Here is a 13,903-nt window from a genome sequence, read left to right as displayed (position 1 = left end):
ACTTGTATATACTCAGCCTCACTCGCCTCCCTCTAACCCTGGACCCATCAGCCCCTGTTTTTATTCAAAACGTTGATGTTTTGTTCATCATGGCTTGAGGCGCAAGCCGGCTGAAAGTGGGCATCACTCGGGTTTTCCTGTGAACATCGTGAATGGCCTGCAGCTCCCACTGACTCCTCGCTGCTCCTCAAGCTGGACCCCAGCACCGCAGAGTGGGGATCTGTGGGCAGAGAGCACTGGGCAGGAGTCAAGGGACCCGGGTTCCGGCCCCAGCTCAGCCTCTCACTTGCTGAGAGACCACGGCCCCCGGGGCGGGGGCTCCTCATGCACACAGAGCTGTGGGGTGTGTTTGGACCCAGGTGCACGGAGGCTCACTGGGGGGGGGTCCCCAGGAATCCATGTTTACCCCAACTCTGGAAAGACGTTTTTGACTTTCGAAGGTGGACTAGCAGCTCTGAAGCTCGGCTGGCTACCCGAGTCCTCGGGCACCTGGCAGGTGCAAAGGGACGATTGTCCCGCACGCAGTGTTAGCAGGACACCTGATAGGCACAAGGGCCCGAAATACTTCAGCAGGTTTTTATTCTCATTACTATTGGCCTTTAGTCACTATTTCTGAATATCAAACGGATGGGAAATCCTCTTTTAATATAAACAATAAAGTAACACTCTTCTGAAAGATGAAAGCCATACACGATGTCCTCTTACATGCACGCAGGAGTCCCCTCCAGACCGTTCAGAGATAGCACACCGTGAAGGTTCACCAGTCCCCTTCCCACACCGCCCAGTGTCTAGGGAGCTCATTAGAAGGGGAGAGACCACGTGTGGACCAGGGTGTGGGGCTGGTGTCCATAGAGGCTCAGGGGAGCCGCTCCCCAGAGGCCTCTATGATCCATGAAGTCTCCTCAACCCAGCTCTGGGCTCGGGGCTGCCCAGAACCTCCCTTCTCTGGGGACACATAGGCTACACCTTTCCCAAGGGCCACAGAGCTGGAGCGTGACGTGCCCACCTCGAGGTCACCGTCTGAGGAGATGCCTCGTTTCAGACCCACCGCCAAGCTCCCGAGGGATGGGCACCCTGTTCCCTCCCGAGCTGTCCTGGCTCCTCGGACACTGAGGGTCGGAGGTAACCTTCCTTGTTCCCTGGTCATCCGTGCAACCCGTTATCTTCTTCTCCCCCCTCAGGGGCAGCCTCGGAGCAGAGCGAGACCGTCGAGCCAGGAGATGAAATCTTACACTTGGCTGGCACGGCCATGCAGGGCCTCACGCGGTTTGAAGCCTGGAACATCATCAAGACGTTGCCTGATGGACCGGTCACGATTGTCATCAGGAGGAAAAGCCTGCAGGCCAAGGGGACCACAGCAGCCGGAGACCCCTAGGCCAAGTAACCGTGCCAAAGCCAGTTCACCTCGCTCCTCACAGCCGCGAATTCTCAGGGTCGCTGCTAATCCCCGCCCGGATGGGGAGAAGCAGAGATGTGCTTCCTGGAGGCCGCTGCCCTGGTCCCGACCTTCTGGGATGCCACCCAGCAAGAGGGTTGTCCCCAAAGGAAGGGAGAGTCACTCCGGGATGGCCGATACAGACTATGTCTAGAGAGCGTTATGATTATACTGTGGTGCTGTAAATAAAACAGATAGGTTATAGTTTGGTATGAGATCCATGTCCTGCTTTGCGGATTTTCCAAGCCCTCTAACGGTGTAACGATTCACACCCCAGACAGCGTTCGCTTTTCTCATGAATCTGCCATGTGGGCAGGCTCGGAGGGGACAGGCCATGCTGCTTTCCTGGGCATCCGCCCGAGCAACTCAGAGGCTGGGGGCTGCAACGACCCAGAGGGTTTCTCTCACACCTCTGGCAGCTGATGTTGGCTGTTGGCCGGGAACTGAGCTGGGCCGTCAGCCTGGACACTCACAGGGGGCCTCGCCCCGGGCCTGGGCTTCCTCACTACGTGGCGGCTGGGTGCAAGGGTGAGAGCCAGGTAGAAGGTGTGTCCTTCTTATGAGCCGGCCTCGGAGCCCCAAGGCATCTTCTGCTGGACCTTATCAGGGGGCGCTGGCCCAGGTGCAAGGCGAGGGGAGACGCTGTCGGGCTATTTTGGGAAAACACAATCTACCACACAAAACAGTTGCAAAGCTGGTTTTGGCTGGGTTGGAGACATGGTCCTAGGCCTAGGGTGGTACCGGGTGGTGGGGCAAGGACGCCAGGAGGACAGGTGAGACTCAAAACGTGGGCAGGTGTGGCAACAGCATGGACCAGCACGCGTACGAGAGGGTAAACGAGAAATTGCTACCATTTACCTACCCCGCGCCGAGCACTGGGCTGGCGTTCAGTGGACACGGTCTTTATCTATTTTTTTATTTTTTAATTTTTTTTAAAGATTTTATTTATTTATTTGACAGAGACAGCGAGAGAGGGAACACAAGCAGGGGGAGTGGGAGAGGGAGAAGCAGACTTCCTGCAGAGCAGGGAGCCCGATGTGGGGCTCGATCCCAGGACCCCGGGATCATGACCTGAGCCGAAGGCAGACGCTCAACGACTGAGCCACCCAGGGGCCCAAAGATTTTATTTATTTATTTGACAGAGACACAGCGAGAGAGGGAACACAAGCCGGGGGAGCGGGAGAGGGAGAAGCAGGCTTCCTGCAGAGCAGGGAGCCCGATGCGGGGCTCCATCCCAGGACCTGGAATCATGATCTGAGCCGAAGGCAGACGCTTAATGACTGAGCCACCCAGGCACCCCTAAAGTGCTTTAAATCTTAACCAAATGCTTAGGAAAATGTAGTCAAAATTTTTTAGAGATTTATTTATTTATTTATCTATCTATCTATCTATCTATCTATCTATCTATCTATTTATTTATTTATTTATTTATTTGACACAGAGAGACACAGCGAGAGAGGGAACACAAGCAGGGGGAGTGGGAGAGGGAGAAGCGGGCTTCCCGCGGAGCAGGGAGCCCAACGTGGGGCTCAATCCCAGGACCCTGGGATCGTGACCTGAGCCGAAGGCAGACGCTTAACGACTGAGCCACCCAGGCGCCCCTGGACACGGTCTTTAATAATCACAGTGGTACCTACCTACTGATGAGGGCACCAAGACCGGGAGACAGCAGGTGACCCATCCGAGCTGGTGGATGATGGGGCAGAGGTTAAGTCCTGCTTTTCTGGGATCTGGTACAGACGGAACAGTGCCTGACCAAAGGGGTATTTGGTTTGTTCAACTCTTAATGCCTGACGGCCACACTCAGGACAAAGGTGCGTGTTAGCAGCAACAGACCCCCGGCAGCGTCCCAGCCCTGCCCCAGCCCTGTAATCACGGTGGAAACTGGGGGCAACATGCAAACGAGTTATGCCCAGGCCAGGAGCGCTGGGGCCATGTCAGTGGAATCTGGTGGCTTCTCCAGGGTCCACAGGAAGCAAAGACTGTTTCCTGGCAGTGAACTCGTAGAAAACCCGCCGGGGGCCCCTCTTCACGCAAACGCTGTGGGTGATGTCACCGCAGTGGGCATCAGCTCGCTGACCCATTCATTCCGGGAAGCAGTGGGCTTACGGTAGTCGCATCCTGCTTCCTGCCTTGTGCATCCCTTCTGAATTTTGTCAAGCCCTACACACAGACAAGGACTCTGAGACACCGTGTGGACCGGTTCTTCAGGTTTAATGAACACCGACGATCGCCGCGATCCAGCCCTGGAAGGCTAACTGAATTCCACATGCACTCCACAGGATCCTACCTGTCCTGCCCTGGGCTGGCCGATGAGGCCACGCAGACTCAGAGGTACACCCAGCCCCCCGCCATCTCGCAGAGACAACTGGGCAACTGCCGGGCAAGCAGCCAGGTCAGGCCTGTGGTCCAGCCCAGGGAAGGAGGAAGGGCCTTCCGTCAGCCCTGGGAGCCAGTTACACACAGAAGCACAGGGTGGGCCATGGGCCAGGGACACAGAGAAGGCGTCCTGCACGTCTGGCAGGCTTGTCTCAGGACTAGGGCACAGCTAGGACTGAGCCCGCAGTCCTCCCAGTCCCTCCTCCTGCTTCAGAAGGTCCCCCTCTCCCCAACTCAGGACGCCACCACGGGTCAAGTTTCCAGTCTCCAGGCTCAGGGGCTGGGGTGGGGTGGGGGGATCCTCAGTCCAGGAGCCAGCAAGGTCTTAACACGAGAGCTCATCCATTAGCACTTCGTGGTGCTGGATTTACATGAGACATTCGGCTGTCCCTGGCCAACGTCTTCAGAGCGGAGGAGAGGCACAGAACAGCGCCTCGGCAAGCGGTTTCCGGTCATCCCCAAACACCGCCAGGGACCCACTTCCACCCCATGGACATGCACCCTCCCCAGGGCCTCTCCCAGGCTGCCCCGGTGCTTTGCTTTGAGCCGTGTCTTACCAGACCATACATCATTTCATCTGCACGGACTCAAGCAGCAGGCTACGTCCGGATTGCTATTCACATCCCCACATTGTCCTATAAAGTCAGGACGTCGAAGCAGGGGCAGGTGAAAGCACTGTTCAGGAACAGAAATTCCGAGTGCGTGGTAGGCGCCGGACCAGGTGCATGTTTTCAGACTCCTAGTCCAGCGCACAGTTTCACCCGATGGAGCCCGTGACCCAGGTCCTCGGGGGGCCGGCTTTCCACCCTGCTCGACAGGGTGGCATGGCGGCTTCCGGGGTCTCCTGAGCTGGTGCCCAGCAGAGTAAGGACCTGCTACGTACTTATTGAGGGGATGAAATCTAAATAAATCCAAGAGTCTGATGAAGATTTCTTGGTAAGTTAGCTGGATCATCCCAACGGAATGACTGTGGGGTCTGTAGTCACATCACAACCCATAAGAAGGCGGCTCTCTCTAAGCCCTTGACACGGAGCTTTCCTGTTTCAAAGCTTGCTCGCACGTCGGCACATTCGGAGACAGACACCCCAGGACTCGAGGGTGGGGAATAAGCTACTGCGCACAAGGGGGCTGTCTTCCACTTGTCCTCACTGCCGACACGAGGACACTGTGGCCAGACACGGGGGTGTCCCTCACCCGCAGGCTGAGCGGTCCCGACCGGAGACAGGGAAGGGACCTCGTGTGACTGCCGAGGCCCCTTTCGGGTGGCAAGGCCGTGCTCCCCGGTCCGACGACCCACACTCTGGGCCAGGCTGGTGCGGGCCCGTGCGGTCTCAGAGCAGAGCCCGGAGTGGGGACTCCAGCCAGGGCCGCCGGAGGGGACCTGCCCTCCCGTCCTGAATGCTGACAGCAGTGTGGCCCGACCAGCGAGGACTCCAGCCCGGCCTCCAGACAGCGGGGAGGAGAAGGCGAACGCCGAGGGAGAGAAGGCGCTCCTCAGAGGCAGGAGAGGCCTGCCCGCTCACCATCATTCCAGACACCACCCGCCCCAAGGCGGCAGTCGGCTTGGTGCAGATGCAGGCTGCCTGGGTTCGCTGGGGACACGGCAGTTAGCGCAGCAGCAGAGAGCGGAAACGACCGATTCAGAAAGAAACACTGAATGTATTTTTCCTCGGCGCTTATCTCATTTGTTAAAACAATATTTTCCAAGCCGTTATCTTTTTAAGGGGGGAAATCTGGTGCAGTGTTATCAGGCTGGAGGGCACCGGATACTCACGAGGCAGCAGAGCCTGGCTCTCGGTGTCGATGGGGGTTCTTTCTGGCAGACGGGGCGGGGTGGGGGGCAGGCGGTCTGTGGCGGAGACTGGCACACGCAGGCTTCAGACCGGAGCGCGTGCCCTGGGGTCCACTGGCTGCAGGTGTGGGGACAACCAGCAGAGAGGGCACAAGAGTGACTCCCCCAAGCCAGCCCCGAGGGGGCAGGGGAGCGGGGCGGCGGGGGCCACTCCGGCCAGCTTCTCGGAGACGAGCTGTCCCCAAGTGGGTCCCAAAGGCTGAAAACCGGCCCTCGGGGCTCTCCGGTACCCCACCATCGGGAGCTCTGCGTGAGTCACGGGAGCCCTCGGCCAGCAGGTGAGAACGTCAGTCGTACAAGGTCCTCACGGCTTTCTCCAGGTTGGCGTAGAACCCCGCCATGCTGCGGGGGAAGAAGGAGTCCACCACGCTCCGCGGGAGGTAGCCGCTGAGGTCGGTCTGGAAGAACGTGACCAGGTTGGTCTTGTCGGGCTCCCTAGGGAAACAGAGGCAGAGCTGCATCACGCGTCTGGAGCAGGGCGCTGGGGCCGGGCACCGGGCCACCGAGGAGCGCTCACCCTGGGAGACAAGGCTGTGACACTGGGATACGTCATCAGGAACCCCACCCAGCACGGCACCTGTCCGTCAGAGGCCAAGGGCCTAGACCCTTTAAAACCCTGGCCTCCTCCAAGTCGCACAGACAGGGCAACTGAGGCCTGGAGGGGGCTGGGCTGGGCAGGTGAGCAACGCAAGGCAGAACGTGCTGCTCTGGTCTGTGGCTCTTCTACTCTGAGTATCGGCCCCGGGGGCTGGGGCGCCTATGTTCTCAAAAGTGCGAATGAGAAATGAGACAGTGGGACCGAACCATCCCCGAGCTCAGCTCGCGGGCTGACTGACGGCTTAGCCTCTGGCACCTCCAGCCCATTCCTCGTGGAGGGGACGTGGGGTGGGGACAGCCGCTCCTGGCCGGTGGACAGAGGCCAGAGAGCACAGAAGCGAGGGCCTGGCCCTCCTCCGGCCCTGCACTGCCAGCCTCTGAAGCCTCCGACCCGGGAGAGATCCCTTGACCTCCCTGAGCCCGTTCTCTCCTCTGCTACGTGGGACCAGGACCTTTGCCCAGCTTGCCTTACGGGGCTGGAGGGGGAGTGACGCCTCCCACAATTCTGTCCCTTGTGCCGCTGTGTCGCTGACATGTTCAGAACAGTGCTCGGTAATGTCAAAGCCCGCGGGGCCGTAAGGCAGGTTTACTACTGCAAACTGTAATTAATGCGCCATTGAGCAGAAGGTCCACGATTAAGCGGTGGGCAGGTCTGGGCATGTCCCTCAGTCCAGGAGATTGTCCTTACCCTGGCAGAGGCTCGCAGAAGCAGCCACAAGGGTGGTTAAAGCCCCTCACATAACCTGGCTTCGGGGGACACGATGGGTGCTCCACGTTGATAGCTGGAAGACAGAGCAAAACGGGGGGTGAGCTGCGCCCTCACCCCTAGCGCATGCAGAACCCCCATCTGGAGCCCGAGGAGTCAGCACGGCGCCCCGGGGCCTGCCCCTGAGCCCCCCCACCATCCCTTACCCTCACACACACACACTCACATACGTACACATACAAACCCACACACGCACCCACCCACGTTCACGGCTTCCCAAGCCTGCGGCATCTCAGAGAAAAGAACATTCCACAGGGTAAGGCTTGGCGGCAGGAGGCAGGCACCCCCTCCGACCCACCCTCTGTCCCCACGTGGAAGATCCGCAGGAATGGCAGGGGCTGCAGCTTTCGGGAGGCAGTGGGACATGCGCCGAGGCCGGAGGGAGGGGACAGCGTGACAGCCCTACACACCGACACTGGAGACCTTGAGCCTCAGCAGCGACGACAAGGGGTGCTGGCCACATGTGGGAGGTCACTGTCGGATGACTGGCCAGTGCACCCGCTCACCTTGGCCCCCCATGGCACGCGCTCCCCTGCACCTGGTGACACCCCGGCTGTCACTCACCATTGGAACTGAGGGTCCCATCCTCGTACTTCTTGACGAGCACCAAGTCCACAAAGTCTCTGGGGGAAATGAGCTTCATGGCAGCCGAGGGGCTGGCGGTTCTGCTCACGCAGAGCATCTGTCAAAGCACGGAGGAGTCCAGCTGCCGGCCAGAGGTCTCCTGCCCCCGCCCCACACCCAGTGTCTGGGAAACGAGGAGTCTGGCCCTCAGAGCAAGGTCCTGGGGGGAGCACCCCTTGATCCTCACCCAATCTCAGAACACCCCACCAGTCCACTTTCCCACCGCGAAGGCAAGGTCGCCCCAACCCACCCAGGCTTTATCCCACCCTTCCCCGCCTCCAGCAGCACCCACGCCCTAGGGTCACAGTGGAGAAGAACAGGTCAGGTGTAGGATGGGATGGAGCTCTCTGGGGTGTGGCACGGGCAAGAAGGGACTGCACTTGAAGGGACTGGGTTTTAAGACTGGGGCATGGAGCGTCTTGGCAGAGACACCTCTGCCCACAGGGTCTGAGTCTTCAGGTGGGCATGCAATCCCTGGGGGCACTGAGAATCCATGTCCAGATGACTCAGCCTCCCTGTGTTCTTCCTAAAAACACCAGCCTGAGAACAGGCTCACCTTCACACAGCCTCTCCCTTTCCACTTGTGACAAACGCACAGCACACCCTACCCATCTGGAATCTTCCTAGCAGGCACGGTCCCCGGGTGCCAAGTCTCCCAGGGCACCAGGGGGACACGTCAGGATGCTGATTCCAATAGTTGAGCAAGGCATGGCATGCTGGAGGTAGAATCCCATGTTCTCCCCTCTTATCTTTTTTAAGACCAAAGCTTGCTGGAAGAAACAAGGCAGTTTACACTTCTGAATTCTTCTCGTCCTGATTCCTGCTGCAGGATGCATCATTCCTGAAGGAGCGCTTACAGTATTGATAAGAAATGCCAAAGGCAGCAACATGTGATAAATCCATAAACTCGCACCCAGCTCTGTGTCCATCCTGCTGCCCACCTGTCACCTATCTATCCAACTCAGAATTCGAGTACTTGGGATGTCTCAAAATCAAGCTGATAAATAGCAGTCTGCATGGGAGGGCTCCTTCTCTGCATTCTCGCCGGTCCCCTGAATGGCAAGGAGGAACCACAGGTCAGCTTCTTCTCCCCTTCTCCAGAACCTCAGCTCACCAGCAGCCTGTCTTCCCCTGTTCACAGTTACTGTCCACTGAAGGCTCCACCCTCCTGTCTTTCTTTTTCTTTTAAGATTTCATTTCTAAGTCATCTCTGCATCCAACAATGTGGGGCTCGAACCTACAGCCCCGAGGTCCACAGTCACCTACTCTACTGACTGAACTAGCCAGGCGCCCCTCTCCTTCTAGCAGTAAGTCCTATCTTTTCATGGGCACATGAATTAACTTGAGAAAAGACCTCTCATTCCCCTCACCGAGAGATGTAAAATAGATTACTTTTTACGTATAATAGTCCTTCATCCACATTTGTAATATAATCATACTGTCTTAATAAATTATAATCATATCTCAATCCAGATTCTTTTTAACATGCAGAATCTTAAGGTCACAGGAGATATATTATATACATAAGTATATATACATACAATTTATGTACATATTTATGATGAAGGATGTCTCTGAAGAATAAATATATTAGGATAAAATTCGGTAGCCTATTTGCAATGGAAAAAGGAGTTCAAGAAATAATGAGGAGAACTAAGGCAAAAGAAAGTGGATAAAATTAAATTTCCTTACAACTTGCAGCCAAATGACAAATACCTGAGTCAGGCAGAGTAAGACATTCCTCCAGAACTCAGGACTGCCTTCTTGTTAATACTTAGCTTGATCACAGCCAGGCCTCCAGGATCCTGGAAGTCTTCTTCAGCATATGAAAATCCTTTTGGGAACTCCCTTTATCTCTACCCCCCAACTTAAAACTATATATAATCAATAGCTCCTCACACTCCCAGTGCAGATCTCTCTGCTCACGGGTCCTGTCCCTGTGCTTTAATAAGAGCACCTTTCTGCACCTAACATGTCTCAAGAATTCTTTCTTCACTGTTCGCTCCTGGCCCACATCACATCAATGTATTTTTAAAATAAATGATAGTAAATAAAACTTCATGTCATGCAGATACATCTAAAAGAATGAAGTCATCGTTTTGCTCAAAATTGCCTGATTCAGCACATGTTAAAAATGCCATGTTTTTAGGGGCGCCTGGTGGCTCAGTGGGTTAAGCGTCTGCCTTCGGCTCAGGTCATGATCTCAGGGTCCTGGGATCGATCCCCGCATTGGGTGCCCTGCTCAGCGGCGAGTCTGCTTCTCCCTCTCCTTCTGTGATCGCTTTCACTCTCTCTCAAATAAAGAAATAAAATCTTTTTCAAAAAAATGTCATTCTTTGCAATTTATGATGAAAATTTTGGACGTTAACTAAATGTTAGGTGTCAAGTGCATGTGTGGGGATGACGTAAGACTTCTCAGAAGTCTGTTGGAGATTGCATGCAAAACATTTGAAAACTTGCAGGACAGGACTGACAGGGTTAGGCAGGGTACAGGGGAGGGGGGAAGGAGTGGGGGCTGCTTTGGGCCCACACTGGCTCAGCCCTAGGCCAAGGACTGAGAGTCCCCTGTGGCCCCAGGCAGGGAAGCAGGAATGCCTTCCCAGAAAGAAGCAGAGTGCTCAGAGAGAGACCGAGTAGCATTGATAGGGAGCAGAAGGCTAGCTGAGGACAAAGCACTGGCTGACAACCTGCAACCTACCCCCACCCCCCACTCCTGGGTGGGTATATGTGACATTCCTCCAGGAAACTTCCAATTATCTTACTGTTCAGGCTTTGCCAGGGGCTAAAACAACCTTAGCTTGCTAGTAGCCAAGCCTACAGTACCCCAGGGTCTTCTTTAGCATATATGAAAGTCCTTTTTCCTTACCTCCCCCAACTCTCAAGTCTAAACACCCTACAGAAATGCAGCCATGGTTACCTTCAGTAAGAAATCTCCATATATGGTCATTCTGTCACATTTGTGTTAGGTTGTAAAGGGCCTTAGCCCATGGTTTCTCAACTCGAAGCATGTGTGTATAATTATTTGTATATTGTCTTCCCAATTTTTTTACTCTCTCTGGTAGCCCTTATGTTGTTGTCCACTTAATATTTTTATCTAAATGTGCTCACTTTTATAAACTTGGACAAATTTATTTTAAAAGGATGCTACTTAACTATCTGCAAAATATACACACAAAGGATCGTAGGGTTCTAATTCGGATTCTGAGGTTGAGGCCAGCTGTCCGGTTTTGTTATAAAGGAGATTAGCCAGGTGTTAAATGGGTGTCACAACAAACTCTCCCCTTCAAGCTAGGAGAGGAATTAAAAAAGAACTGAGTCCCGGTGACATCACCATGTCTGATTCCATTTCGGTGTTTGCCTTTGTATCTCGGTGGGGGGGTGCCCCAGCCTTCAGGAAACACCCACATAAACTCTTGACAATGAACTGAAATGTGAATTTTGGTCCAGGCCAAGAACACCTGGGTCCTCCAGATGGACCAGCACAGAACTATGGCCTGAGGTTTCACAACACCATCTGTGGAAACACGCAAGAGGGTGTCACATCTACGGATGTCAGAATCAAACAGGTTGGCAACATCTCCCCAAGGCAACTTCATTATTAGTTTTGGCTACGAGTTTTTTTTTTTCCTTCTTAACTTCTATAATCAAAACAAGGTGTGTTCTTTTTTTTTTTTTTTTAAAGATTTTATTTATTTATTTGAGACAGAGAGAATGAGAGACAGAGAGCATGAGAGGGAGGAGGGTCAGAGGGAGAAACAGACTCCCTGCCGAGCAGGGAGCCCGATGCGGGACTCGATCCCGGGACTCCAGGATCATGACCTGAGCCGAAGGCAGTCGCTTAACCAACTGAGCCACCCAGGCGCCCCCACAAGGTGTGTTCTTAATGCTACAAATTCCTAACGCTCAATGTTCTCAGGACAGAAGCACCTAGAATTACACCACCAGCGCCATGTGGTTATTTAAATTTACCAAGAGAGTAATGAAAAATAAAGTGAACAATTCGTTTCCTCCAACTAGACACCTTTCAAGTGCTCTGTGGCTCCATGCGGGCTAGGGGCTACTGTAGTGCACAGGGGTGGTTACAGAACATTTCCATCATTCTGGAAAGTTCTACGGGGCAGCGCTAGCTTGGACGACATACCTTGTACCAATGGAGAAACTGTAATCCCTACAGCTGGGCAGAGAACCCTGGCTCCGGCCACGACTCTGGATTCATCATCACGGCCCCATCAAGGGGCACTATTTCACCCCCGAGCTGACGAATCAAATCCAGCCACAGCTTTAGCAAAGCTGAGCCCACATTCACGCTGCCCGCCTCCATAGCGCCTGCTATTTCTCTGAGCTCCGCTTAGGACCTTTCCACCCATCTGGTCACAGGGTTTCCCACCTGCAGCAGACCGGGGCTGTGCGGGGTCCTGCCCTTGCCAAAAGGTGTCCCTGACCCCCTCCAGAGGGACAGGGTCAGGTTACTTGCTAGGGTAACAGCGCTCGGAAAGACTTACATCAGTGAGGCTTTCGATAATTTCAAAGCTGCTCACGTTCTCATCCCACTTGTCTCGAAGGGTCCCAGCAAGTGGCTTAATGCAGCCCCACACCTGCTCTGGTGTCGCCTTTACGATGCCTTCTCCCCGGTACCTGGAGCACGAGAAGGAATGTGAGCCCAGGAACCCACTGAAGTTTTTGATCCTGGGATCATACAGAAGGACTAGCTGCCACATCTGTCATTGCTCTTTATGACACGCCTGCAGATCGGGGGCTGAGAGTTAACCAGCCCACCTCCCCTCAGACCTGCGGAAACGGACCGTGAGTTTCCACGAGATACAGTTTGCTGGAAATGATTTAGATAATAATAACAGAAGCTTTTCCAGAAGATAATTGGCAAGTGGATTCCAGGGTGCTAGGGTGGATTGGAATTATTTTAGGAAGCAAACCCACAGAGACATCAAGAAGGAGCGGCACCTCTGACAAACTTTGACAAGGCATGCACTTACAGGTTCCCTGGAAACTCCATAGATGGCCTCCAGGAAACTGAAACTCCATTCTGTCAAAAGGCACAGAATCGTAGAATTTAGAGCTAGAAAGGCTCTGGGAGATCACCTGACCCAATCCCCTGTGCTGTACAGAAGAGCAGTCTGGAGCCTCAAGAGATGTGATCTGAACTGGCTGATTGGAAGAGCCCTGGGTGTTTTTCAACCTCCTAAAAGCCACCATGCCATTTGTCTCCTCGAGCAATTTCCATCTATTCCTTAAAAAGTAGAAGCCTCGCATAAGCAAAAACTGTTCCCGTTCCACCCTCCGGGAACGGGGAGAGGCTCCTGCTAAGATGAGGGCAGTCTCTGGAGCCTCACCACCATTTGCCAGCCAGGTGACCTCGGGCAAGTCGCTCAATGAAAGGGACAGATACGTATCTCCCGGGGTCCTAGTGCCCACAACAGGCCCAGGATTTTTCAAGGAAACAGCCCTCAATGGATCTACCCCTCCCCAGTCCAGCTCCAGGGTATCAGACAGCAGAAAGGAGCAGGAAGAGGAGGAGCCCGGGGTCTTCGGAGACCCCGGCGCCGGGGCGCACGCGACCCCTCCCTGCCCAGCTCCTCACTCACGCCTTCCCGGCAAATCTTCCATCCTGACTCGTCCCGTCGGTACTTGAGCACCTTCTCCGCCACCTCCTCGCTCATCTGCGCGGCCAGCGCCGGGTCCATCGCGCCAAGGGTTGCGCGCGGCTGCGGGGTCCGGGCCCGGGGGCGCCGCGGCGGAGGCCGGCTAGGGGGCCGGGAGGCCGCCGCGCCCGGGTCCGGGGCGGAGCCTCAGCCCAGGCCCCGCCCCGCGCCCCCGGATTGGCCCGGGCGGGCGGACGGGCCCCGCCCCGCCCCGAGATTGGCGGGGCCGGAGACGGCCGGCCAGGCTGGGCGGTCGTGGGCGGGCGGTGCAGACCCGCGGGGCCGCCTGCGGCCTGGGAGGGGCCTTGCGCCTCGAGCCGGGGGACGGCCCGCGGGGCCACGAGCAGCCGGGAGCGTGGACTTCCGCTCGGAGCGCCCAGAGGCCTGCGGCGGGGCGGGGCGGCGGTGCGTTCGCCTCAGCGATGACGTGGGGCGGCTGCTGCGGGGGGAGGGGGCGGGGCGGGGCGGGGCGGGCCGGAGAGGGTTCCTGGGGCAGGGCCCCCGGGCGGAATCTGGGGGGCGGGGCCACCGAAGCCCCGGGTGGCCCCGCCCTGCGGCCGGACCCCCGAAGCTGCTGGCCCCGCCCTGCGGCC

The 13,903-nt window shown here is 56.0% G+C and overlaps 2 protein-coding genes across 3 annotated transcripts in view; one reads left to right on the top strand and one right to left on the bottom strand.

The window, feature by feature from the left end:
• The window catches only part of IL16 (interleukin 16), a 100,450-nt gene extending 98,800 nt beyond the window's left edge, over positions 1 to 1,650 (top strand). For both annotated transcript variants that reach the window (XM_035024261.1, XM_035024262.1), the window contains one exon: positions 1,182 to 1,650. In XM_035024261.1, coding sequence (XP_034880152.1) covers positions 1,182 to 1,375 — 194 coding nt within the window. In that variant the 3' untranslated portion in view covers positions 1,376 to 1,650. The remainder of the gene's footprint in view (positions 1 to 1,181) is intronic.
• A 1,980-nt stretch (positions 1,651 to 3,630) lies between these two features.
• Positions 3,631 to 13,433, bottom strand: STARD5 (StAR related lipid transfer domain containing 5). The gene is made up of 6 exons (XM_035024263.1): positions 13,254 to 13,433; positions 12,645 to 12,694; positions 12,156 to 12,288; positions 7,594 to 7,711; positions 6,952 to 7,045; positions 3,631 to 6,101 (listed from the first exon to the last, which is right to left on the bottom strand). The coding sequence occupies exons 1-6, from the start codon at positions 13,350 to 13,352 to the stop codon at positions 5,954 to 5,956; spliced, it is 642 nt and encodes a 213-aa protein (XP_034880154.1). The 5' UTR covers positions 13,353 to 13,433; the 3' UTR covers positions 3,631 to 5,953.
• Positions 13,434 to 13,903: the final 470 nt, after the last annotated feature.

Source organism: Mirounga leonina, unplaced genomic scaffold (genome assembly GCF_011800145.1).
Source record: "Mirounga leonina isolate KUSES-001 unplaced genomic scaffold, KU_Mleo_1.0 Mir_178, whole genome shotgun sequence".
In the NCBI taxonomy this organism is placed as follows: domain Eukaryota; kingdom Metazoa; phylum Chordata; class Mammalia; order Carnivora; family Phocidae; genus Mirounga; species Mirounga leonina.
Note: the sequence above shows the minus strand (reverse complement) of the source record. Positions and strands in the feature narration are given on the sequence as shown.